General features: G+C 40.7%; 1 protein-coding gene and 1 long non-coding RNA gene across 2 annotated transcripts in view; both read right to left on the bottom strand.

Moving 5' to 3' along the window:
• cdk19 (cyclin dependent kinase 19) overlaps positions 1-25,483 on the bottom strand; it is an 80,441-nt gene extending 54,958 nt beyond the window's left edge. The window contains exons 1-2 of the mRNA XM_066676710.1: positions 25,304-25,483; positions 14,926-15,001 (exon numbers count right to left, since the gene is read on the bottom strand). Of these exons, the coding sequence (XP_066532807.1) occupies positions 14,926-15,001; positions 25,304-25,431 (204 nt within the window). The 5' untranslated portion in view covers positions 25,432-25,483. The remainder of the gene's footprint in view (positions 1-14,925; positions 15,002-25,303) is intronic.
• On the bottom strand, positions 5,753-11,366 carry LOC136701920 (uncharacterized). The gene is made up of 4 exons (XR_010803877.1): positions 8,430-11,366; positions 7,486-7,648; positions 7,098-7,290; positions 5,753-5,836 (listed from the first exon to the last, which is right to left on the bottom strand). It is a non-coding gene; the product is annotated as an uncharacterized lncRNA (long non-coding RNA).
• Positions 25,484-26,295: the final 812 nt, after the last annotated feature.

The raw sequence follows: 26,295 nt of genomic DNA, 5'->3' as shown, positions 1-26,295 counted from the left end.
TTTCATGCTGCTTACTTTCATTGCTCATGGGAAAAAAACAAAATGACAACAATAAGGACTAAGAGAAGCAACAGCTTTCATTTTGGCAATATCGTTCACGTCATGATGCAAAATTAGGACCCGACACACACCCTTTGTCTGGTACGATGCAAATTCAGGACAATTTAGATATTAAAAGGGGACGTCTACGATTGTGGGGAAATGCTGTTCTCTCTGGTTTGTTTACACTCAGAAGCTGTGCGTCTTTTAAGGTGGAACAGTGTGTTTGGGGAAAAATAACTGATAGTACGCAGCTGAAGTTTGACTTGTCTGTAAGCTTGCTTTCACTATTTGAATTACCACAGAAACCCATATGTAACTCGAGCTGTAGAGTTTGTAATAATGTCGGTATGTGTTTTATTTCATGCAGTTTGCCATCTCCTGAATTTGGACAGTCCACCTTAAGAAATCCAAAACAGTAAAAATAAGTCAGTGTTACCCACCTATGGAACAGACAGAGCATCATCCTCATCTCGAATTGTACTTTTCATAGAGATTGTATAGAGATTTCTCGTGTAAAATAACTCTAGATGCCGTTTCTCTGCTGCGAGCAGAGAGAGAGAATCCTAACAGTGGACAGAGACATTTTTTCTTTTTTTAAAAACAGGCTTCAGAAATGCATTAGATCAGTTCTGAGCACGCAAAACTACTGGAAAGCAGCAAATGATGAGGAAACATCCTCAGAGTTGTATATTAATAAAGGTGTGTTTCGATTAAAACCGTGAACGCCCCCTTTAACTACACCAAGATATTTTAGCCCAAAACAGTGCTGGAATTTTGGTGTCAGGACAATCGTTGGGTAAGGGCAGCACTGATGTAGTAGCCCTTAATGGAAAGAAATACTGAAATGCCTAGCTTACTATTATATGAAAATAGGTTCATTTTTTACCTGTGCAGCAGTAGCCTCCACTTTTGGCTCCTCGGTGGCCAAAGAAGTTTCAGGTTCAGCGCCGTACTTGGCAAGCTTTGCGCTCCGTATGATTCTGCTGTCAGTCTAAATGAATATAGGCATAGTAATATTAAAACAATAACAGAAAATGACCACAAAACTGACCATTAAAATCTAAAACAAGGATCAACAATAATTTATTCAAAGTGATTTACGCCAAGGTGTAAAATTAGGACACGACACACACCCCGTTTCTGGTACAGTCCAATGTCAGGACATTTGAGGCTTCCCTCAGGTCAAAACATTTTACCCCAGAAAAGTCTTGGAGCATCATTATTAGGACAGTTATTTAATATTATTATTAAACTTAGTTTATAAATAGCTGTCCAAATAGAGTGTATGGATAATCCATTTCTACCTGTGCTGCCATGATTTCTGCTCTCCGCTCATGAGAAATCAGCGAAAGATCCGGACCTTCAGGTGATTTGTTAATGTTTTTGTCCTGCAAGGTGTGAGACAAAGACCAGTCAGACATTTCATGCTGCTTACTTTCATTGCTCATGGGAAAAAAACAAAATGACAACAATAAGGACTAAGAGAAGCAACAGCTTTCATTTTGGCAATATCGTTCACGTCATGATGCAAAATTAGGACCCGACACACACCCTTTGTCTGGTACGATGCAAATTCAGGACAATTTAGATATTAAAAGGGGACGTCTACGATTGTGGGGAAATGCTGTTCTCTCCGGTTTGTTTACACTCAGAAGCTGTGCGTCTTTTAAGGTGGAACAGTGTGTTTGGGGAAAAATAACTGATAGTACGCAGCTGAAGTTTGACTTGTCTGTAAGCTTGCTTTCACTATTTGAATTACCACAGAAACCCATATGTAACTCGAGCTGTAGAGTTTGTAATAATGTCGGTATGTGTTTTATTTCATGCAGTTTGCCATCTCCTGAATTTGGACAGTCCACCTTAAGAAATCCAAAACAGTAAAAATAAGTCAGTGTTACCCACCTATGGAACAGACATAGAGCATCATCCTCATCTCGAATTGTACTTTTCATAGAGATTGTATAGAGATTTCTCGTGTAAAATAACTCTAGATGCCGTTTCTCTGCTGCGAGCAGAGAGAGAGAATCCTAACAGTGGACAGAGACATTTTTTCTTTTTTGTTTTTTTTAAAAACAGGCTTCAGAAATGCATTAGATCAGTTCTGAGCACGCAAAACTACTGAAAAGCAGCAAATGATGAGGAAACATCCTCAGAGTTGTATATTAATAAAGGTGTGTTTCGATTAAAACCGTGAACGCCCCCTTTAACTACACCAAGATATTTTAGCCCAAAACAGTGCTGGAATTTTGGTGTCAGGACAATCGTTGGGTAAGGGCAGCACTGATGTAGTAGCCCTTAATGGAAAGAAATACTGAAATGCCTAGCTTACTATTATATGAAAAAAGGTTCATTTTTTACCTGTGAAGCAGTAGCCTCCACTTTTGGCTCCTCGGTGGCCAAAGAAGTTTCAGGTTCAGCGCCGTACTTGGCAAGCTTTGCGCTCCGTATGATTCTGCTGTCAGTCTAAATGAATATAGGCATAGTAATATTAAAACAATAACAGAAAATGACCACAAAACTGACTATTAAAATCTAAAACAAGGATCAACAATAATTTATTCAAAGTGATTTACGCCAAGGTGTAAAATTAGGACACAACACACACCCCGTTTCTGGTACAGTCCAATGTCAGGACATTTGAGACTTCCCTCAGGTCAAAACATTTTACCCCAGAAAAGCCTTGGAGCATCATTATTAGGACAGTTATTTAATATTATTATTAAACTTAGTTTATAAATAGCTGTCCAAATAGAGTGTATGGATAATCCATTTCTACCTGTGCTGCCATGATTTCTGCTCTCCGCTCATGAGAAATCAGCGAAAGATCCGGACCTTCAGGTGATTTGTTAATGTTTTTGTCCTGCAAGGTGTGAGACAAAGACCAGTCAGACATTTCATGCTGCTTACTTTCATTGCTCATGGGAAAAAAACAAAATGACAACAATAAGGACTAAGAGAAGCAACAGCTTTCATTTTGGCAATATCGTTCACGTCATGATGCAAAATTAGGACCCGACACACACCCTTTGTCTGGTACGATGCAAATTCAGGACAATTTAGATATTAAAAGGGGACGTCTACGATTGTGGGGAAATGCTGTTCTCTCTGGTTTGTTTACACTCAGAAGCTGTGCGTCTTTTAAGGTGGAACAGTGTGTTTGGGGAAAAATAACTGATAGTACGCAGCTGAAGTTTGACTTGTCTGTAAGCTTGCTTTCACTATTTGAATTACCACAGAAACCCATATGTAACTCGAGCTGTAGAGTTTGTAATAATGTCGGTATGTGTTTTATTTCATGCAGTTTGCCATCTCCTGAATTTGGACAGTCCACCTTAAGAAATCCAAAACAGTAAAAATAAGTCAGTGTTACCCACCTATGGAACAGACACAGAGCATCATCCTCATCTCGAATTGTACTTTTCATAGAGATTGTATAGAGATTTCTCGTGTAAAATAACTCTAGATGCCGTTTCTCTGCTGCGAGCAGAGAGAGAGAATCCTAACAGTGGACAGAGACATTTTTTCTTTTTTGTTTTTTTTAAAAACAGGCTTCAGAAATGCATTAGATCAGTTCTGAGCACGCAAAACTACTGAAAAGCAGCAAATGATGAGGAAACATCCTCAGAGTTGTATATTAATAAAGGTGTGTTTCGATTAAAACCGTGAACGCCCCCTTTAACTACACCAAGATATTTTAGCCCAAAACAGTGCTGGAATTTTGGTGTCAGGACAATCGTTGGGTAAGGGCAGCACTGATGTAGTAGCCCTTAATGGAAAGAAATACTGAAATGCCTAGCTTAGTATTATATGAATATAGGTTCATTTTTTACCTGTGAAGCAGTAGCCTCCACTTTTGGCTCCTCGGTGGCCAAAGAAGTTTCAGGTTCAGCACCGTACTTGGCAAGCTTTGCGCGCCGCATGATTCTGCTGTCAGTCTAAATGAATATAGGCATAGTAATATTAAAACAATAACAGAAAATGACCACAAAACTGACTATTAAAATCTAAAACAAGGATCAACAATAATTTATTCAAAGTGATTTACGCCAAGGTGTAAAATTAGGACACAACACACACCCCGTTTCTGGTACAGTCCAATGTCAGGACATTTGAGGCTTCCCTCAGGTCAAAACATTTTACCCCAGAAAAGCCTTGGAGCATCATTATTAGGACAGTTATTTAATATTATTATTAAACTTAGTTTATAAATAGCTGTCCAAATAGAGTGTATGGATAATCCATTTCTACCTGTGCTGCCATGATTTCTGCTCTCCGCTCATGAGAAATCAGCGAAAGATCCGGACCTTCAGGTGATTTGTTAATGTTTTTGTCCTGCAAGGTGTGAGACAAAGACCAGTCAGACATTTCATGCTGCTTACTTTCATTGCTCATGGGAAAAAAACAAAATGACAACAATAAGGACTAAGAGAAGCAACAGCTTTCATTTTGGCAATATCGTTCACGTCATGATGCAAAATTAGGACCCGACACACACCCTTTGTCTGGTACGATGCAAATTCAGGACAATTTAGATATTAAAAGGGGACGTCTACGATTGTGGGGAAATGCTGTTCTCTCTGGTTTGTTTACACTCAGAAGCTGTGCGTCTTTTAAGGTGGAACAGTGTGTTTGGGGAAAAATAACTGATAGTACGCAGCTGAAGTTTGACTTGTCTGTAAGCTTGCTTTCACTATTTGAATTACCACAGAAACCCATATGTAACTCGAGCTGTAGAGTTTGTAATAATGTCGGTATGTGTTTTATTTCATGCAGTTTGCCATCTCCTGAATTTGGACAGTCCACCTTAAGAAATCCAAAACAGTAAAAATAAGTCAGTGTTACCCACCTATGGAACAGACAGAGCATCATCCTCATCTCGAATTGTACTTTTCATAGAGATTGTATAGAGATTTCTCGTGTAAAATAACTCTAGATGCCGTTTCTCTGCTGCGAGCAGAGAGAGAGAATCCTAACAGTGGACAGAGACATTTTTTCTTTTTTTAAAAACAGGCTTCAGAAATGCATTAGATCAGTTCTGAGCACGCAAAACTACTGGAAAGCAGCAAATGATGAGGAAACATCCTCAGAGTTGTATATTAATAAAGGTGTGTTTCGATTAAAACCGTGAACGCCCCCTTTAACTACACCAAGATATTTTAGCCCAAAACAGTGCTGGAATTTTGGTGTCAGGACAATCGTTGGGTAAGGGCAGCACTGATGTAGTAGCCCTTAATGGAAAGAAATACTGAAATGCCTAGCTTACTATTATATGAAAATAGGTTCATTTTTTACCTGTGCAGCAGTAGCCTCCACTTTTGGCTCCTCGGTGGCCAAAGAAGTTTCAGGTTCAGCGCCGTACTTGGCAAGCTTTGCGCTCCGTATGATTCTGCTGTCAGTCTAAATGAATATAGGCATAGTAATATTAAAACAATAACAGAAAATGACCACAAAACTGACCATTAAAATCTAAAACAAGGATCAACAATAATTTATTCAAAGTGATTTACGCCAAGGTGTAAAATTAGGACACGACACACACCCCGTTTCTGGTACAGTCCAATGTCAGGACATTTGAGGCTTCCCTCAGGTCAAAACATTTTACCCCAGAAAAGTCTTGGAGCATCATTATTAGGACAGTTATTTAATATTATTATTAAACTTAGTTTATAAATAGCTGTCCAAATAGAGTGTATGGATAATCCATTTCTACCTGTGCTGCCATGATTTCTGCTCTCCGCTCATGAGAAATCAGCGAAAGATCCGGACCTTCAGGTGATTTGTTAATGTTTTTGTCCTGCAAGGTGTGAGACAAAGACCAGTCAGACATTTCATGCTGCTTACTTTCATTGCTCATGGGAAAAAAACAAAATGACAACAATAAGGACTAAGAGAAGCAACATGAACATCGCTTACACCCAAATATAAAATAAGGACTGGACATACGGATATTGCTTAATATATAACACATGAATTCCAAACTTGGTAATATTTTATCAAAACTAATTTTTTGCTTCGTGTCAATATGCTTCAACATGCTTAACTGTGCCCCAGTGGTGAGTATTTTATGCTCATCAGGTCATGAAGGGTTTTGGTAATCTTTAAAATTGACAATGTAAACACGACAGACATGCAAGAGAACACAGACATTGTCTTAATCAGTGTTCAAGTGTTAAAGTCTAGAATGTTTAAGTCTGTCTGAAGATGTGTTTATAATTACTTATTTTTTATTTTTATTTTGTAAATATAAAAAAAAAAATTAGAATTGGCTGCTTTCAAGACAGGCGCAGAGACAAATTTTTAAAGGGACAATATGTATAGACACTCGAGATATATTTTAATCTTAAAGCATTTCATAACAAGCAGGTGAGCTGGTAACAAGAGTAGATCTATATTGGGTAAAAAGCTTCCATTGTTTTTAAGCAAAGATAGGTTGGTTCTCACCACTTTGTATTTTGAATTATTGTAAAAATATATAGTGTTCTATGCAGTACATTTCAAAATATACTGTACCTAATATAAAATCCAAATAAATCATGTTTTCTGTGCCACTGAAACAATGGACCATCCAAATTTTATCAGTGACGGGCAAAACCCTACACCTCTCCTAGGGCATCAGTGACCACTACATGGACGGCTTGCATATGTGAGTAGCTTCTATTGATGTGGATGTGAACATTACTATTTTTAGAGAAAAATGATGATGTCTTTCCCCAGGAAATCTATGGTTATTTCAGCAGGATGATGCCATGCCTCATTTGGTATGTGCTCCAACAGCATGAGCTTAACCTGCCTGTGTTCTAGATCTGTCTCCTATGATAATCACGATGGTAAACTTGGTTCTGTCCCCTGTGTGTTGCAGACATCAAATTTCCATTTCCAATTTTTTTATATTTAACAAATAGTTTAGTTGAAATAATACTACATAAAGTAAACAAAAATATTTAATGAATATCTTTTCCCTGTCCTTTAAATCTAATTAACAAGTTACAGATTTTGTTTTGTTGCATTTTTATAAAGTGTTCCATATTTTCATATAAAATATCATATAAACTCACCAGTGAACGCCAAGGCCAGGGGCTGTCTCCATAACTGTACGTTATTTCCTGCCCTGGGTCTATGTCCTTCATAGCAAATAAGCACAAATGTGGCTTGCCTTTAACCAGTATTTTTTTTATTTTACAATTTGCATTTTTGTGATCATCGTTTACTAATCGTCCTAAAGTCCCATCTTCTTTGGCAGCATCTATGCTGAAAAAGGAAATTCAGATATATTTAATTACAACACCAACTGCTAAAATTACAACTACTTAAGTATGACTCTTAAATAAATGTCAGTATGTCATTTATTCATGTAATTTAATTTTATCTGTTAGAAATTAACTCAGCTAGGATTTCCTAAAAGAAGGAAAGCTAGAATATCCTACATAACAGGCAGCCACTTACCACCAGCTACTCCCATTCCATTTAAAGTCAAACAAAAACCCATTTTGTTTTTCTGTATATTTTTTTTGTCTCTCTGAACTCTCTTTTTGAGAAATAAGTTGTCCTTGGTATTCAAGGACAAAGCTTCCTCTTTCTATCTTCACCAGAGCAAATACTCCCCTTCCTAAAATAAAGCAAAGGGGAAAATGTAAATGGAATTAATTTTTAAGAACTTCTAATTAAATGTCAAACTTTAAGAACTTAAGCAGAAATGATTAAATTGGAAAGACACCAAGCATACAAGACCTACCCACTGTTTGGTTAAATATAATGGCTTACAACGTCATGTGAAAAACAATGTACACTTTCTTTGAATTCTATCTGGGCGTCAAAAAATCCATTTTTTTTTATATTGCTTGGTGTAGTATTAGTCTTAATTTAATTGGCATAGGAACCACAGGGATGTGGGACATGTCCCATGCAAAATTGTAAAAGCCTGCATTTGTACGCCACATTAAATATACCACGGAAAGATAAAATATGCTTCTTTCCTTTTGAAAGTGTGCCACTATGGAGGCATATTTGGTGCAAAACCCCTGAGCACCAGTGACAGTGAAACATGTACTGGAGAAAATAGTCACATGTGTATTATTATAATTTGAAGTCACAGAGAAAATCTCCTCAGGAGTTGCAAACTCCTCTCCCACAAATACAATCACAAACTCTTAATTGCAGGTGCACAAATCTAATTCTACATACAATTCTACTAAGACAGAGCCAATTACTGCATGTGAAATTTAACCTTTAAACTTTTTTTCTTGTAACAGTAACACAATTTTAGAATCAAAACATTTTAAAGCTACAAGAAATGTCCTTCCCCCACCCCACAGACGTGCCCCTGAGGTTTAATATTTATAACTGTAATTATTGTAAATGTAGTATGTAATGTAAATATTCAGGCATACCTTTACATGAGTTGATAAATCTTTCTTCAAACCAAGGCTTGTCCTCGCAGGAAAGAATATGTTCTGTAGCATCTGCCACAGGATTTCGCCTCGTTCTTCTGCTTAACATTTTCCTTAATACTGTTTTTAAATCATAAAATTTATGAACTGAAAAAGAGTAAATATGGATTTGAATACTAAACATTTTAAGGCAACAACATGCCTTTATTTCAGTTTTCTAACTAAGTCTGGAATTATTTGTAACAAAAAATAACCACAGCAAGGGTCTGACACCTATAATTGTACTGTACTCTCAGTGTGCTCACTGTACTTTACACAAACTGTACACTGCGTACTTAATACATACAATAAACACATAGTTTGTATAATAAACTAAACATGCTGCAGAGTTGGGGTTAAGAAACAGAGAAAACATGGCTGTAAATGGCTAAATATATTAAAGACTAGACTAGATGTAGATGTAGATGTGAAATTTGACCAAAAGCGGTTGTCCTGTTCACCATTTATTAATAACTCTGTGGCCGAGCCCTGCCCCCCTCACCCAACTCTCTCTGTAACTGTGATTAAACTTTTCCACTCTGCTGCACGCGCCCATCCCCCACTCTGTCCGTGCTGCACGCGCCCCAACTCTGCTCTCGCAGCTGCACGCGCCCATCCCCCACTCTGCAGTCCACGGCGTCTCTCTCCTAAATAAACTTTCTCTCGGAGCTGCACCTTTCCTTCACGCGTTGCACGTCGACTTAACAAACTTCTACTCCCCAAGCGTAAAACCTGTGCACTCTAAAGCACTCTAAAATGTCTAGGTGTGTGCCTGGTTAAACAAACAAGTCCAACAAACGTGTATATTAATTAATTAAATAAATAAATAAATAGTTTAACCACAGAACCACTTCAAATGCATTAAATAAATCAGAAAAAAACTACATTTTAAATTGTAAATTTATTATACATAACTTTAAAATGATGCAATAAAGATGCATTAACTTACCATTTAAAAGCTTGTCTCGTGTCCACCGCTCAGTTTCCCGGGAAAAATGGGACCTGTTTTTTTGCCGCGAAGCTCTCGAACCAATAAGTGCGATTCCACTAACCAATCAGAGAGCCAATTAAGCTCTGATTTATAACTCATATCCCCAGGAACCATGAGTTTAAGATCACTGGAAGCCATTTTATGCTGACGTCACTTCCAAAGTGTGCGTGGCTTTTGCTGCAGTTCCTCAAGTGGCCACTGCGAGCGCGCACCCTTTTGAGCCAAATCTAGACACCCTTACCTCACTTTGACCCTCATGAGAGTTAAAAATTAGGACTTTCCTGAAATTCACAGCACATGTATTTTAGAGCATTCTGAACATGGTGGCAGGGTCAGAAAAGTTAGGACATGGGTTTTGGTCCTGACATTACCATGTGTCCTGACAACGTTGGTGTGTATTCTGACAAGTGTACTGACAATACACAAAAACAAACACACACACACACACACACACACACACACACACACTAGATACACAGCCGGAAGAGATAAGGCTGATTTGAGTAGTATGCTTTTCATAACATACTATTTCATTTGTGTATGACCTGTTGAATACTCTGGTCCAAACACACAGACACACTTATTTAGTCTCGCTAACACACACACACACACACACCTTGAAGCAAGAAGACTATAGCGTGGATGGCATGCGGGCAGCAAGACAATTGTAATGACTCCATGACACAAAGCATTAATATCTCACCCTCAGGGCTGTGTTTGTGTTAAACACAGTAGATACATATTATTGTGTGTGTGTGTTAAATATTTCTTTCTCTTGTATGATGTGTGTGTGCTTGGTAAAAACAGGCATGTCTGGTGTGTGTGTGTGTGTCTCAGTGGTATTCTGTTTGGGGCAGTAAGGAATGCAGATCCCACACTGGTATCACTCGACCATTAATAGTACACCACCCCACGTTCTCTCTCTCTCTCTCTCTCTCTCTCTCTCTCTCTCTCACTCTCTCACTCTCTCACTCTCTCACTGGTAATTCCCTGTGTATCATTCGCACACAAACACTCCACCCTGGAGCTGGGAGGACACTAACATTTTGTCCACGTTTCGTGTCGGAGAAAACTCCAAAAGCGCAGATATCGTGGCTGAGTGACTTTACTGGTGAAAGGGAGGGGTCATCAGAAGCCGAGCTAGGGTTAGGGCTTCTATTTGGGAAGATTAAAGTGTGGATGGTTAAAGTCAAGGTCACTGGGGTCGTGACTGTGGCATCCTCGCTGTCCAGGAAAATGTGAAACCGACCACAGCATTTCTTTCTCGTCACACCCCTCTGATGCCGATGCGAATCTTGCCCCGAGGAATGCTGGGGCCGCCTTTGAGGTGGTCAAACGCATTCCTGGCCACGGGATGATACACAGCCATGAAAAACAACAACAACAACAACAAATAACCATAGGGTCATGTGTGGCTGCATCATTTCAGGCTTTAGAAGAAAGCCTCTGGGCTTCACATTCCAGAATGAAGGGATAGTACTGGTCAGTTGGTTCCAGAAATGTTTACCGTGAACAGAGGAAGGCTACGTTATAAAAGAAGGAAAAAGAAACTTGTACAAACTGCAGCATATAGAGCATCATTCAACAGCTCAACACACTGGAGGAGAGCATTAACTGCCCATTGTGTTCTGTAAGGCAACAGGCCCTACACTGGCTAGCATCATGCTAAGTGACTTGGGGAGAGGGAGGGTCATCCAACCAGAGTCAGAATAGTTGTTTGATAATAATAACAATGATAATAAATATGTTTAGCTCAAGACTTTCCAATTTTCCTATCATTTAGCCGTTTTTGTTCAGTTCTCTTATTTCTTCTCATTTCCCCTGATTTTCTGGTCTCTTATTTCATCGTTCTTGTTCTCGCTCTGATCTCCTACTTCTCCACTCTTATTTTCACCCTTTTTGCTCAGTTCTCTTATTTCTCCGCTCTCGTTTTCCTTGCTTCTCTTATTTCTCCGCTCTCGTTTTCCTTGCATCTCTTATTTCTCCACTTTCGTTTTCCCTATTTTTGCCAGTTCTCTTATTTCTCCACTCTCGTTTTCCTTGCTTCTCTTATTTCTCTGCTCTCGTTTTCCCTATTTTTGCTCAGTTCTCTTATTTCTCCACTCTCGTTTTCCTTGCTTCTCTTATTCCTCCGCTCTCGTTTTCCTTGCTTCTCTTATTCCTCCGCTCTCGTTTTCCTTGCTTCTCTTATTTCTCTGCTCTCGTTTTCCCTATTTTTACTCAGTTCTCTTATTTCTCCACTCTCGTTTTCCCTATTTTTGCTCAGTTCTCTTATTTCTCCACTCTCGTTTTCCTTGCTTCTCTTATTTCTCTGCTCTCGTTTTCCCTATTTTTGCCAGTTCTCTTATTTCTCCGCTCTCGTTTTCCCTATTTTTGCTCAGTTCTCTTATTTCTCCACTCTCGTTTTCCCTATTTTTGCTCAGTTCTCTTATTTCTCCACTCTCGTTTTCCTTGCTTCTCTTATTTCTCTGCTCTCGTTTTCCCTATTTTTGCCAGTTCTCTTATTTCTCCACTCTCGTTTTCCTTGCTTGTCTTATTTCTCCGCTCTCGTTTTCCTTGCTTCTCTTATTTCTCTGCTCTCGTTTTCCCTATTTTTGCCAGTTCTCTTATTTCTCCGCTCTCGTTTTCCCTATTTTTGCTCAGTTCTCTTATTTCTCCACTCTCGTTTTCCCTATTTTTGCTCAGTTCTCTTATTTCTCCACTCTCGTTTTCCTTGCTTCTCTTATTTCTCCGCTCTCGTTTTCCCTATTTTTGCTCAGTTCTCTTATTTCTCCACTCTCGTTTTCCTTGCTTCTCTTATTCCTCTGCTCTCGTTTTCCTTGCTTCTCTTATTTCTCCGCTCTCGTTTTCCCTATTTTTACTCAGTTCTCTTATTTCTCCGCTCTCGTTTTCCTTGCTTCTCTTATTTCTCTGCTCTCGTTTTCCCTATTTTTGCCAGTTCTCTTATTTCTCCACTCTCGTTTTCCTTGCTTGTCTTATTTCTCCGCTCTCGTTTTCCTTGCTTCTCTTATTTTTCTGCTCTCGTTTTCCCTATTTTTGCCAGTTCTCTTATTTCTCCACTCTTGTTTTCCTTGCTTCTCTTATTTCTCCGCTCTCGTTTTCCTTGCTTCTCTTATTTCTCCGCTCTCGGTTTCCCTATTTTTGCTCAGTTCTCTTATTTCTCCACTTTCGTTTTCCCTATTTTTGCCAGTTCTCTTATTTCTCCGCTCTCGTTTTCCCTATTTTTGCTCAGTTCTCTTATTTCTCCACTCTCGTTTTCCTTGCTTCTCTTATTTCTCCGCTCTCGTTTTCCCTATTTTTGCTCAGTTCTCTTATTTCTCCACTCTCGTTTTCCTTGCTTCTCTTATTTCTCCGCTCTCGTTTTCCTTGCTTCTCTTATTTCTCCACTTTCGTTTTCCCTATTTTTGCTCAGTTCTCTTATTTCTCCGCTCTCGTTTTCCTTGCTTCTCTTATTTCTCCGCTCTCGTTTTCCTTGCTTCTCTTATTTCTCTGCTCTCGTTTTCCCTATTTTTGCTCAGTTCTCTTATTTCTCCGCTCTCGTTTTCCTTGCTTCTCTTATTTCTCCGCTCTCGTTTTCCTTGCTTCTCTTATTTCTCTGCTCTCGTTTTCCCTGTTTTTGCTCAGTTCTCTTATTTCTCCGCTCTCATTTTCCCTATTTTTGCTCAGTTCTCTTATTTCTCTGCTCTCGTTTTCCCTGTTTTTGCTCGCTTCTCTTATTTCTCCACTCTCATTTTCCCTATTTTTGCTCAGTTCTCTTATTTCTCCACTCTCGTTTTCAGGATTTACTTGGTTCCCTTATTTCTCCTCTCTCGTTTTCCCTATTTTTGCTCAGTTCTCTTATTTCTCTGCTCTCGTTTTCCCTGTTTTTGCTCGCTTCTCTTATTTCTCCACTCTCATTTTCCCTATTTTTGCTCAGTTCTCTTATTTCTCCACTCTCGTTTTCAGGATTTACTTGGTTCCCTTATTTCTCCACTCTCGTTTTTACACATTTGTTTAGTTCTCCTATTTCTCCACTCTCATTTTCCCCCATTTTCCCTTGATTTTCTTTTTTCTCTGCTGTCATTTCTGCTCTTTTTCTAATGACTCCGTTTCTAAACAAATCTGACCGGCTCCTTGAATCTTTTGCACTCTGACTTATGCCAGTCTGTGGTTTGAAAGATACTCCAGGTCTCCACATTAACGTGCTGTAGCTTAATATGTCCCCTTTAAGTTAACAGGCCTTACACTTAATACTGAAAAATGTGTGAAAATGATCTCAATTATTGCAGGCTTTTATGTGACCGTTCTCTATCACTTGAATCTGACATGAATTTGAAAGCCATTTACAGTGTAACTGAGCATGAGCGACAGAAAGAAATGGGGTTTTGTTCAGCTTTGGAGGAAGATCAGTTCCCAGAAGTTAAGCGTTCAAGAAAAAAAAAAAAAAACACAGACCTTGAAATTTCTCAGAGGCCTAAGTCTCTGATAAGAACCTTATTCCGTCTTCGGCTCAACTCTGCGAGAGAAAACACCTCAGGAAGCACCTGCAGCTATGAGTACACTCCATTTCTGACCATTTTATTCTTTGCTATTGTTTCATTCTTCATGTTTTTGTCTTAGAGAACAGAGGCATATTTCCCTCATTTGAGTGTGGGGTCCTTTCCTTTTGTTTTCGTGTACATTCCTCATGTTGCCGTACGATCTTTTGTGTGTGGTCAGAGGTCAAAGCCTTTCGCAATAGGCCAGGTCATCTGAGGTCTTTTAATTGACTGGCTGATCAGACAGATGCTCAGCTGATACCTGTACTCTAGACAACAGACACTGTTTACTGTTTACGTAACTCTTACTGTGTAACACCACACGCAACCACAGCCTGAGTGAAATGGTCTTCTCTGAAGGCTTCTTTTGTTCCTTGTTGCTCCTACAATTTGAATGTGGATCATTTGTTTGACTCTGAGCCCTCATTTGACAAAGAAAACTTCATGCAGATCCCATCTCTGGAAGCAGGATTTACTGAGAAAACTTACGCTGCACATGTTACCCACCCTGCGGCAGGTTAAGGTGTGGTCTATAGATTGTAAACAGCTCTTGGGTCCATCGGAGCTGAGCTTCGGATCATTTAGGGCCCGGCCCAAATCCTCACCACACCCTCACCACACATAAGCTTCGGTAAAGAGGCAACAGCACAACACAGGAGCTTCCACCGCACCACTCAAACCTCATTCACACCTGGTAACAACATGCAGAAACCACCAACCCACACACACACACACTCACCCAGTCACTAACACACACCTGTGGCCCAAGGGAGGATGAAACCAAGGACCCTGGTGCTGTGAGGCAATGAGGCGCTGTCTGGGCTCCTTTTCAAATAACGTGTTCCATAATCAGTTTAATTAAAACGTTAAAATAGGAACATAAAACAAGTATCAGGAAACTCAAGATCTACACAAAATGGCCGATTATTTTACTGTTTACTGGACTCACCGCTATCTCCCGGCAGGCAGACATTGAGATCCCAGTTCCTTCAATCTGCTTCAGAGCATATTCCTTCTCATCCTTCCTGTAGACACATCACACACACACACACACACACACACACACACACACACACAAACAGAAGGCATTAGATATAGGTTCCCAGGTGCAGAGCCAAACTGCAAACTGTATTTATTATACCTATACAATAATGTAACACCCTGTTTTATAAAAATCCATCTTAAATGAAGATCTTTGCATCAATATACAGACACTGAGGGGTCCAAAGTACCTATTTTGCAATATAATAAAAGGTTTATTACAGATTATAGCAGCACAGCAACAGTAGCTGACTCTTTCAGGTCTGTACGTGGGCTTAAAGCTGCAGTAACTAACTTGGTTTAACAAGTTTGCGTTGTGTTACTTGAAATATCTACACTTTCACAGTAATCAGTAAATCAAACACTCTGATAACATGAAGATTATTTTCTATTTTTATATGTAACAGGCCTGTAAAACCCCCATCTAGTCATTTCACTTTAACCGAAGGAAATGAGTGGATGGCTTATATGCGTGTCTACTAAATCATCCTGCAAGTACACACACTACCTACACACACACAGATAAACTCATGACTGGACGCGGAGGGGAGTGAAGACGGTTAAACAAAGAAAAGTTAAAGAAGGCTTCCAACAAAAAGAGGCTTGATGAAGCTAGAGGACGAACGAGAGTGAACACTGAAGGAGCTGTTGAGTGTTTTCTTTCATGTATGCGTATTAGACATGGTGGTGTTTGAAGGGGAGGTGTTGTACTCCTCTCTTTATGTGATTTTTAAAGTCGTGGCGTTCCTGTGCTTTAAGGACACGTCTCTGAAAAAAGGACTGAATTTACGGAATGTGGTTTTTGCGGATAGATTTTTCAAAAACGGGTTTAAACTCACTGGTTCCTACAAAATCACCTGCTTCAGCTTTACGTTCTCCAGCTACCACTGTAGAATACTTTCAAGTACTTCCCTTTAGAACCACGATACTCAAAGCAAGGTACAAGTGGCCAGTGTGTGTGTGTGTAGCCACTAAAGTGGTGTTGGGGCAGCTGTGGCCTAAAGGTTAGAGAAGCACATTTGGGACTGAACATTACAGAGAATATGGCACTTGGGTGTGGTGCTCACTGACCCCTCCCACATGCCTTCTCCTGCACAAAGAATGTGACTGACAATATGATTTTTTTTGTTTTTATTCCAGCTTTTGTTTAAACTGGACTGACAGCATTCGTAAGTGATCTAAACAGTCATCTGAGAACAGGAGGTGTACAGGAGGTATATAATGATAATAAAATAAAAACTTGCCTTAGTTATTGCTCATTTATTTAAATTAATTTCGTATAAAGAAATTTCAGAGTGTTTCTACTGGTGCATACGTTACATTTTCACACAATGAGGGCTGGCCTCTTCTTTAAATAACGCCGAGGCACATCTTGTTAGGAACCACATGAGCAGATGAGTGTGGGAAAAAATGTAGTTTAATACGAGGAGAAATCCAAAATCCAACTACGAAACAAGCCCATGAACATAAACACAGGAAATGTACGTCAAGGTGAACAAACCAAAGGGATCAGGCAAAGTGTGGTCTGAGATCAGAAAATGGGTAAAAAATACCATGAGAAAACACAGAAAAACACAATCCACGAGTGGCGTAGAGTTTAAATAGTGTTTCCAACAGGTGTAACACATCAATACTCAGGTGAGTGGCAGCTCTCTCGCACTCTCTCTCTCTCTTGCACTGGTGGAGAGGAGGGGCTCCAAATCCTGTTGCTCTCCCAAGGAATCCTGGGAGTTGGAGTTCAAACAGTGAGAAGTGAACGTATCAGAGGTTTGTACCTAACCTATTTAAACCTGGCCGACCCCTGTTGGAGGACCCGCTCTATGGATCATAAGCAGGCTCATGAAGGGACTACGAGGCCTGTCAACGCTTCACCTCACGTGACAATCCCCTTGTACGTTATGTTTGTTTACATAAAAGCACTTTGCTACTTTTTGCCTGTAAACATGACATATCACCACCTTAATTTGGCAGAGCCACTGTGTTCCTTGGCTGTGTTCCACTGTGCACGGGCTGTGGAGAGTCCCGGGGGAAGGCAAAGTTTTGAACGCGATGAACTAGAGTGAGAAAGGCAGAGTACACCCTTGTTGATGAGAAAAGCATTTTCATACAATGACAATTCAGAGAGTGAATCAGCTTTAAGACCAAACAGTGACTTTTGTTACAAAGAAATTATACCGAATGGTGTCACATGAGAGAGGTAACGTCTACAGGAAACCTACTGCATTTCTGATATGAATCAAAATAACCTCTCCTTTCCTGCTGCATTTACGACTTGTCTGGTGACTTTCAAAAAAAGAAGCCATGAGGTGTGCTTTTCTTCATGTGGAAAATTAAATTTCCAGTTCAGTTTCTCAGTGAAACTTCTGGCAGAATTTCAGATTTGTTCAGTCCAAACTTGTTCTGTGGCGGGGAGTAGACATGCTCCTACAGTCCTTCACATTTTTAATGAGATGATACCAACGTATGTTAAGAGTATAAGCCTCGTTACGACCTGGAGGTCCACAGATGAAAAACAACAGTGGTCAAACATCTGTGGTTTCACACAGGCCTCTGTTTTTATATCTTTCCTGAATTTAACTCATTATTTTGGGAGTTATTGTAAGTTTCTGTAAGTATACACATATATGTGTATATTTAAGTCATGGCAGCACTAACAAGAACAGACGTCTGGTGACCTGACCTGTTTGGAAGTCATCTGTTCTCTGGAACTTACCTTTAAACCTAAAGAAAACACAGAGCAGAAGAACAGCAATCTCAAAAAAATACCAGCCACGTATCAGCAATTCTCCTCCTTCAACATTTTTGGCTGAAGTGCCCTTGAGCAAGACTCCCAACACTCGACTGGTCTCATAATGACCGAGGTCAACAGCCACTCCATGGGTGTGTGTGTGTGTGTGTTCACTGCCACTGATAGGTTATATAAGGAGAGAACAGAGCCTCTGCTGTTGTTAATCGGGGCTCAGCACTGGAGAAACAGCACTATGTAACTTTTGGAGGCAGGCGGAAAACAAACCCCCATCTTCTTTCTCCTGAATGAATTACGTTATTCCAATGCAGGAGGAGCCCAGGAGGAAAACCTCAATTCGAGTCCAAAAGTCTTTATATAAAAAACCACATTTCATTTCCTTGTAGATGGTGAATATCAGTTTCTCAGCGTACACAAATCCTCAGGTGGATGATGTTGGCAAAAGTGCGAGTTATAACTGGCCCAATGTTTGAGGCAGATACAAATATGAAGAGTTAATAAAAAGAAATGATCATCAAGAAAACGCTTGGCAGTCAGCCATTGTTTACACGAGTCTTTTATCATACCTCTGGGAGTGGACAGAATCTGAACGCCCAGCACATCTACTCACCTTAACTTAGCTCACCTTATCTCATCTCATCTCCTCTAAAGTCAACACACCCAAGAGGCCCAAAGCGTGACACGTTTCCGAGTGAAACACGCCGTCAGGGCGAGTCTCTGACAGCAGTGGGTGACACACCGGTTCATTTTAATGTATGAGTTTGGTCAAAATGATTGACCTTGTACACCACATAATATGCAATGTTCAAATAGTGCAAGGCACTCTACAGGTAGGCCCTGTAACTAAAGGGTTAATGGTTAAGTTATAGTCACGTTTCAGGTGACTATTCAGATGTTACCGTCACTCAGACACTCAGTCTAAATGTGCAGTCAGTTCAATGTCCGATCGGACTATGAACAATGCAGGAATTCTGAAAAAAATCCACTTCAATACGTATGGCCCCACACTAAAGCTGTGTCATCATCCAGAGGTACATAAGGAAGTAAAGGTAGTTATTGCTGTTGGCAGATTGCCATGTCAGTCAGTGGACTACCTGCTTAATGCTACACCCTCCTTTTAACTCCGATAGCAACAGTAAGTGGAGAAACTGCACCGCTCACCTGCTGATGATAGCGTATAGTAGCTTTTCTTTAAAAAACAACAACAACGACAAAAAGAGATTAAAGATTTTGTGATTAAAGTTGAAATATTTAGAGAATCTAAAGTCACTGGACGACTCAACGGTATCTTGATCTGCTGTGTGTGAAACAAAGAGGAACTTCTTTCTAAAAGCCACAGATCTGTAAAAGCCACAGATCTCATTATCTGTAACCCTTATCCAGTTCAGGGTCACGGTGAGTCCAGAGCCAACCTGGAATCATTGGGCAATCATTGGGCACAAGACGGGAATACACCCTGGAGGGTCCTTCACAGGGCAACACACACATTCACTCACACTCACACCTATGGTCACTTTTGAGTCACCAATCCACCTACCAACATGTGTTTTTGGACTGTGGGAGGAAACCGGAGCACCCGGAGGAAACCCACAGGGAGAACACACCACACTCCTCACAGACAGTCACCCGGAGCGGGAATTGAACCCACAACCTCCAGGTCCCTGGAGCTGTGTGACTGCGACACCTACCTGCTGCGCCACCGTGCCGCCCTAGAATTGCACTTTCTAACGCTTAATTACACATACGTTTCTGAGGTTTAATCACAACAACAGACCTGACTGGTCAAAAGAAAGTGTTATAAACATTATAAAGTTTAGAAAAGCCAATAATATACCAGAGTTTTCCTGGTATTAAAAACTGAAATCACATTATTATCAGAAATCCCCACTGCAGCTCTAAAGATCACGACTTCCAATAACTTTAAAAATTTACTGTTTTGAGAATAATCTCTAAATAATTACAGCTTTAATTTCTAAATGCTACGACTTTAAACTGGCCCTAAAATGCAGCTGTAACTAACGGCAATCCAGCATTTTTCTTTTTGCAAATCTTTTTGTAAATCTAGGAAGAAAAAAAACCCTCCTCAAAGTCAAGGTAATCCAAACAGCTGCTATTAATATCTCAATATTCTATATATATTTTATACAATATCAGAATCTTGGAAAGTTACCGTTGTTTACAGAATAAGCAAATGTTTACACATTTATTTGTTGTTTCTTAAACATGATATAAACAAGAAATTACAATATTAATTAATATTAATATAAATTTAATTATCATTTAATATAACGTTTATTTTGTTGCAATAATGTGCTCCTGAAATTAATACAATTATTTGTCAGTGTTTTTTTTTTCTCACATCGCTAAGAATATTATTATCGCCATAATCCCCTGAAATATCATGATATTATTTTAGGGCCATAGCACCCACCCCTAGTTTTGATCATAGAGCTCCACTTCACATTTCCCTCTCACACGATATTTCTAGTGGTTAATAGGACACTCCTATGAAGTGAAGTAGCACATTCAGTCTTTAATCTTCTGTAACCACTCCATCCTTCTCAGGGTGAAGCTGGTAGGTACAGAGCCCACCTGGAACCATCAAGAACACTGCCCCTGAACAGTGGAGGGGAAACATCCCAGTGCCATTACACTCTATACCAACACTAAGGGAACATCTCATCGTCCAGTCAGATTACTTTGCCAGAACCAACTGTTGCGTAAGAGGATTTAACGTACCTTTAAAAACATTCTGACTTTGTTTTTGAAGGTGCCTGACTGACACCGGCATCATGAAGGTCATACAGGAGAAGCACTGATGAAGAATCAGCTCATGTCTCTTTTGTTTGTACAGAAAACGGCTTCAGTATCAGAGCTCCTGCTAAAACCTCTGCTCGGGCTGAATCTGACTCCTGTGTTGTGTGGAATAAGGCTTTATCGGCCAACGTCTGATAGCGCGCCCAAACAGAAACAACAGCAGATGTCCTTAACTGGCCGGGGGACAAGGCCATTATCAACAGACACTATTCAAGCAAACGCACACGTGTTAGCATGCAGACAAAAACAGGAACAATGTGCGAGGTCAAGAGAGCCCCCCCCCCCACTTCCAACCCCAACTTACCCTGCTCCACCACGTCTTTTCTTTCAAACACCACAAAGGCCCCCACTTTTCCCTGTGATCAAGGGGTCACGAGGTCGCACTGATAGACTGCTATATCTTTACCGCAGGCTTTTACACAAACATGGGGTTATTAGCACGAAAATTTAAACTGTGACTGCGATTGTTTTCTGTAAATTAATATGAGCAGGGGTTACGACTGTGATGTCACAGACGGGTTGCTTCTAATTGGTCCAGACTGCAGGCTGTGAGTTACTGAGTCCCACAAACAGTGCTGATGATGTACGGTCTGATAAAACCACATCACTTGACTTTGCTGTTTTTGTGGCTTCTGAGAGAGAGAGAGACTGAGAAAGTGAGAGAGAGAGAGAGAGAGAGAGAGAGAGAGAGAGAGAGAAAGAAAGAGAGAGAGAACTGGAGGGAAGAATATGAGACCATGTGAGAGAGGATGGCAGAGAAAGGTGTAGAGAGAGAAATGAAAAAATAAAGTATAAGAAAAAAGAAAGATACAAGGAGAAAAATAAACAAGAAAGAGAGAGAGAGGGAAAAAAAGAGAAGTTGAATGCCTGAAAAAGAACAGGAAGAGTGAGAGAAAGAATGAGGGAGAGAGATAGAGATAGAGAGAGAAAGGTGTATGTGCAGTGAGAGAAGTGAGATGGTGTTAATGTGTGTAATGATAAAGTTTTGTCAGCTCTCTCTCTCTCTCTCTCTCTCTCTCTGACAGCGGAAACACACCCTGGAGGGGGCCGAAAGCAATACAGTCCCAGTGTAATCTTTACGACTGTCCAGTTGACCCTACAAAGTATCCTAATTTCTAACGCTCAGATTTCTCGCTGTTGGTCGAGCAAACACCATCTCAGAGAAGCTTCATCAACCGAGAAACACTGGCATCAACAAGCAGATCCTTTCAGCAAACAATGGCGACAGTCCTCTATAGAGCCCTTGTTTATCCTTCATAGAAAAGCGTGAATGCAAATGGGATGCTGCACATGAGCTTAAAGCGACACTAGGTAGTATTTTCACCTTAAAATGACAACTTCAAACATCACTGTGCTGTTACAGAGCCTGTGCCATCGCTACTCCGGGCTCAGCACCGCGGAAACTGCAACTTCTGCAAGTCAAAAGGTACCAAATCTTACCTAGTGTTGCTCTAAGCTCTCCAAGCTCACTGCCCAGTGTTGGCTAGAGGGTTATAAAGAAGCCCCCAGAACTGAGCTGTGGAGTGTTGCTTGTGATTGGCTGTTCAGAGCACAGCTGACTGGTTGCTTCTGATTGGTCCAAATCGCAGGGATCTGTGTTCTCTGAATTGATGGATGTCCATTCAGCCTCTTTGGGATGAGCTGGAGTGGACCGGTCCGACTTCAGTACCTCATCTCACGTGTTCTAATGCCTGAAAGCCATCAAATCCTCACAGCAATGATCCAACATCTGCTCTAAAGCCTCGATAGAAGAAGAGAAGCTGACACTGCAACGAGGAGCGGTCAAGCACTTTATGAACACCCTTCACTTCAAAGAAATGTTGACCAAGCTGGTGTCCAGTGAGGTTTATTAACCCCTACCTCCCCACCCTTACGACCGCTGTGTATTTCTCCTTAAACTTGCTCAATCTTTATCATCTGATCTTTGCGTTCCTTGCTCAACCGTGAAACATGAGCCTGACATCGTCTACAGCTGGGTGTGGTGTCTCTTCTCGAGGAGGAAACCAACAAATAAACAACTACAGTGAAACATGAGCTACTAGTAAAATTAAATAAACAGTGCCATATGATATTGATACAAAAATAAACCACACGTTAAAATGCTTCAGCAGCAAGTGGCACAAGCCTGAAAGCTCATTAGAACAAGACCAATAGCCCGGGACACTCTGGAGCAGCTGCACATGAGTCCAAGCTCACCATGCTCAGTGCTAAGGGTCAGCTAGTGGGGTAAAAAGCCCCCTTTGGGCTGCGTAGGGATGGAGTAACGGAGCTCAATCCTTTCCCTTTGGGTTCACTTAAGAGTGGTGTTTATGGTCTAGAACCTGACATCCATACCTAGTACCTGACCTCACTAATGCTCTTGAGTCTGAACGCCATCCTGCCCTCACAGCAATCTTCCAGTATCTAGTAGAAAGTCTTTCCAGAAATCTACAGGTACTCCGCAGCAAAGCGTGGGAGTCTGCAAACACAGGATGGAGGAGTGTGCACTACAGTCTTTATACCCATTCTAAGCCTTGCAAATGAGAGCATGACGACTTCATTCAACCTCTTCATCCTTCTCAGGGTTGTGGGGTGCCTTAAGAAAGTAGAGTCCGACACAGAATGGACAAAAAGCAGGAAAACGCCATCGACACGGAGCCATCCTTCCCAGAGCATCACACACTCACCCAGTCACTCCCATACTCACAATATCACACAGTCACCGACTTGTGTTTTAGGACAGAGGAAAGAAAATGGAGCACCCGGAGGACACCCACGCAGACACAGGGAGCACACACACCACACTCACACTTTGAGGAGCGGTTTCCACCCAGGACCCTGGAGTTGTGTGGCAGCAACACTGCTCACAGCAGCACACACCTGGAGGGTTGCGGTGCCCTGGGTGCAGGTTTGTTATTGCGTATCAACTTCTGCACAAATTTAAAAATAAATAAAATAACACATAATTAATAATATTTAAAAAAACAAAAAAAACATGTCCTTAACATCAGGTTTTATAATCAAAACACACACACGTGGGTCAGGAGTGCAGTCTTGAACCTGACGATTCACAAAATAAATAAATAATAAATAAATAAAAAATAAAGCAAAATATAAGTAATTCATTATAATAACTAAGATATTAATGGGTGATATTAACAATTCAGTTTGATGAAAACAGTCTGCATGGGTGGACACTGCTGGTAGTGTTACTGTCACACAGCTCCAGGGCGTTTTGGTTCTGGGTTCATTCCTTGCCTCAGGTCACTGCCCAAGAGGAGCGTGGTGTGTTCACCCTGTGCCTGCATGGGTTTCCCTGGGGTGCTGCAGTTTCCTCACACTGTCCAAACACACGTTAGTAGATGGGGTGAGTCTGTGAAACACTCTACAGGTTGGTGTGTGTGAGCGCGAGAGAGAGCGAGAGAGAGTGTGTGTGTGTGACTGGGTGAGTGTGTGATGCCTGCCTTGTGTCCAATGTTTCTGAGCAGACTCCAGCCCCACCACAACACTGATCGGGGTGAAGGTGTTGCAGATGAACGAATGAATGAATGAATGCCCTTAAAGTTACTTCATGAATGTACTGAAGGTATAATATCTTTGGCCCATATACAATATTTAACCTATTATTTATCACAAAGCTATATCTCAGTTTACACTCAGTATATTTCTAACCATATGGTAGCTTCAGACGTCTGGTACCCATCACCACCACTGTGAACAACTCAGGACCTCTGTTTCTTTAGTGTTTAAAATCAAACCACTTGACAATGACTGTGCTTACATATCATCCATGGAAAGTTCCTTTAAGCTAGAAGCCAAGTCTGTCTGAGGGAGCTGTTAATTTGCCTCAAAACATTAAAATAAAGGCAAACTGAGGTTCAACTCCACACCCAGGGTTCGTCATACGCCGTAAACCCACAGTTAAACAGGTCAGTGGTGGACAGTAATCACAGAAAACGACTGTTTACGAGTTTAACAGAGGACTTTTAACTGCTCAAACTCCTTCCTCTCAGAACCAATAAACAACGCAGGCGTTCTCGGGTTTGACAGTTAACCGAAGCTCAAACTCAAGCCTGTCCAAGAGAGAGAAGTTAAAGTAAACCCGGTAGTCGGAGGGTGAAGCACTAATGATGCCATTCAGAGGAGAAACACTACTTTAGAGACAACAGACCCTCCCTCAGCACACAGGTGTAACACCACAGCAGTCTCCTGTGTGCTGCAGGTCTACTGCTCCACGTTAAAGGCGCGAAAACAAACATCAACACGGCGCCGTTGTGGGGGCAGGACCGTTCAGTGTGTGTTTGAATTTGTGTGCCAACTAATTTCGCTACCAATGTGAGGACCGAATGCCTTCACAACTGACAGCACAGGACATTTTGGGGGGGGGTCATCCTTTACATCACAACAATCAACTCTTGTTTTTGGGGCGGTGGGGGAGGTTGAGAGGGGGATTACAGGAAGACTCTTGGTGACTGTGGTTTTAATGTTAGGGTTCGAGTGAGGTCTGTGGGCAGCGTTACTTAGCTACTTACTGAAATACTGTATTCAACACAAGTCCTTACAAGTGCAGTGAGACCAGCATATGTGTGTGTGTGTATATAAAAACAAAAGCAGTCCCGAGCTCGAGCTCGGTTTCTCACACCCCGCTCGCGCGCCACATTCACGCCAAAGCAAAAGCAGAAAAGTGCGGGTTGCGGCGGCGAAACGCGAGGAAAATAAGGCCATTTTAGCGCGCTGTTCTTACCCGTCTTTGCGCTTAGCTTTATAAACATGCCCGTAGGTGCCGCGACCCACTTTGCAACCTTCATATTCGAACAGATCTTCCACTCTCTCCCTCTCGGCGGCGAGCTTCGTTTTGAAGTCGTAGTCCATCGCGACCCATAAATATTTCTTAATTTACGATAAAAAATAAAATATTAATTACTACGTGCATTAATTAAATAATCTGATCGCTTTATTCCCCCACCATTTCCTTGTTTGGGATTTTGGTCTGCTCCGCTTAATGTTCACTGGCTCGTTGAGGGTCTTTTATTGGTGCGAAACGCTTCTCTGGGAAATGTAGTTCCCACGCGGCGTGAGCCCCGTTGGACTCAATAGTTACGGCGCAGCTCGAAAACTACATTTCTCACAGCGGGCTGCGGCGAACGCTTTTGCGTAGTCGTGTTCGCGCTCTTAAAAAATTAAATGAAATAAAAAATGCTGGGAATTAATATTGCACATAGGTTTTGATGTTTTGTTTATGTTCCTCGAGCTGGGAACACAAAGTTATGCCTTGTAATGATTAAAAATGCATCCCTGGTTGCAGGAAATCCCCCAAAACAACTGCTTTACTCATCATTGAATATAAATAAGATAAACATTACATAACATAAATGAGTAATTCCGTGTCCAACGTGAAGAAATCAGTATTATGTTAATTAAGCGTTTTAAAACCTTAATCAAAACGTTGCTTTTTCACTAAATCCACTTCTTTCTGAGGATTACAGTCACAGTGAAAATTAGGTTTTTGTTTTTGCATATTTGTGGGTTAAACTGTCATTTTATTAATATCAACATTTACCTTTTCATGCGTCTGACTCGTGAACAAGTCATTCTTCTGAACCGAATCTTTTCAATAAACTGACTCACAAATAAAACGAGTCTCGCAGAGACTGTGATCATATTTACGTACGAAAACGCAGGGAATACATTTATAATATTATTTAACACGATTTACACTAATAAATTCGCCACATC

Source organism: Hoplias malabaricus, chromosome 7 (assembly GCF_029633855.1).
Source record: "Hoplias malabaricus isolate fHopMal1 chromosome 7, fHopMal1.hap1, whole genome shotgun sequence".
In the NCBI taxonomy this organism is placed as follows: Eukaryota; Metazoa; Chordata; class Actinopteri; order Characiformes; family Erythrinidae; genus Hoplias; species Hoplias malabaricus.
The sequence above is the reverse complement of the archived record's forward strand: the minus strand, read 5'-3'. Positions and strand labels throughout refer to the sequence as shown.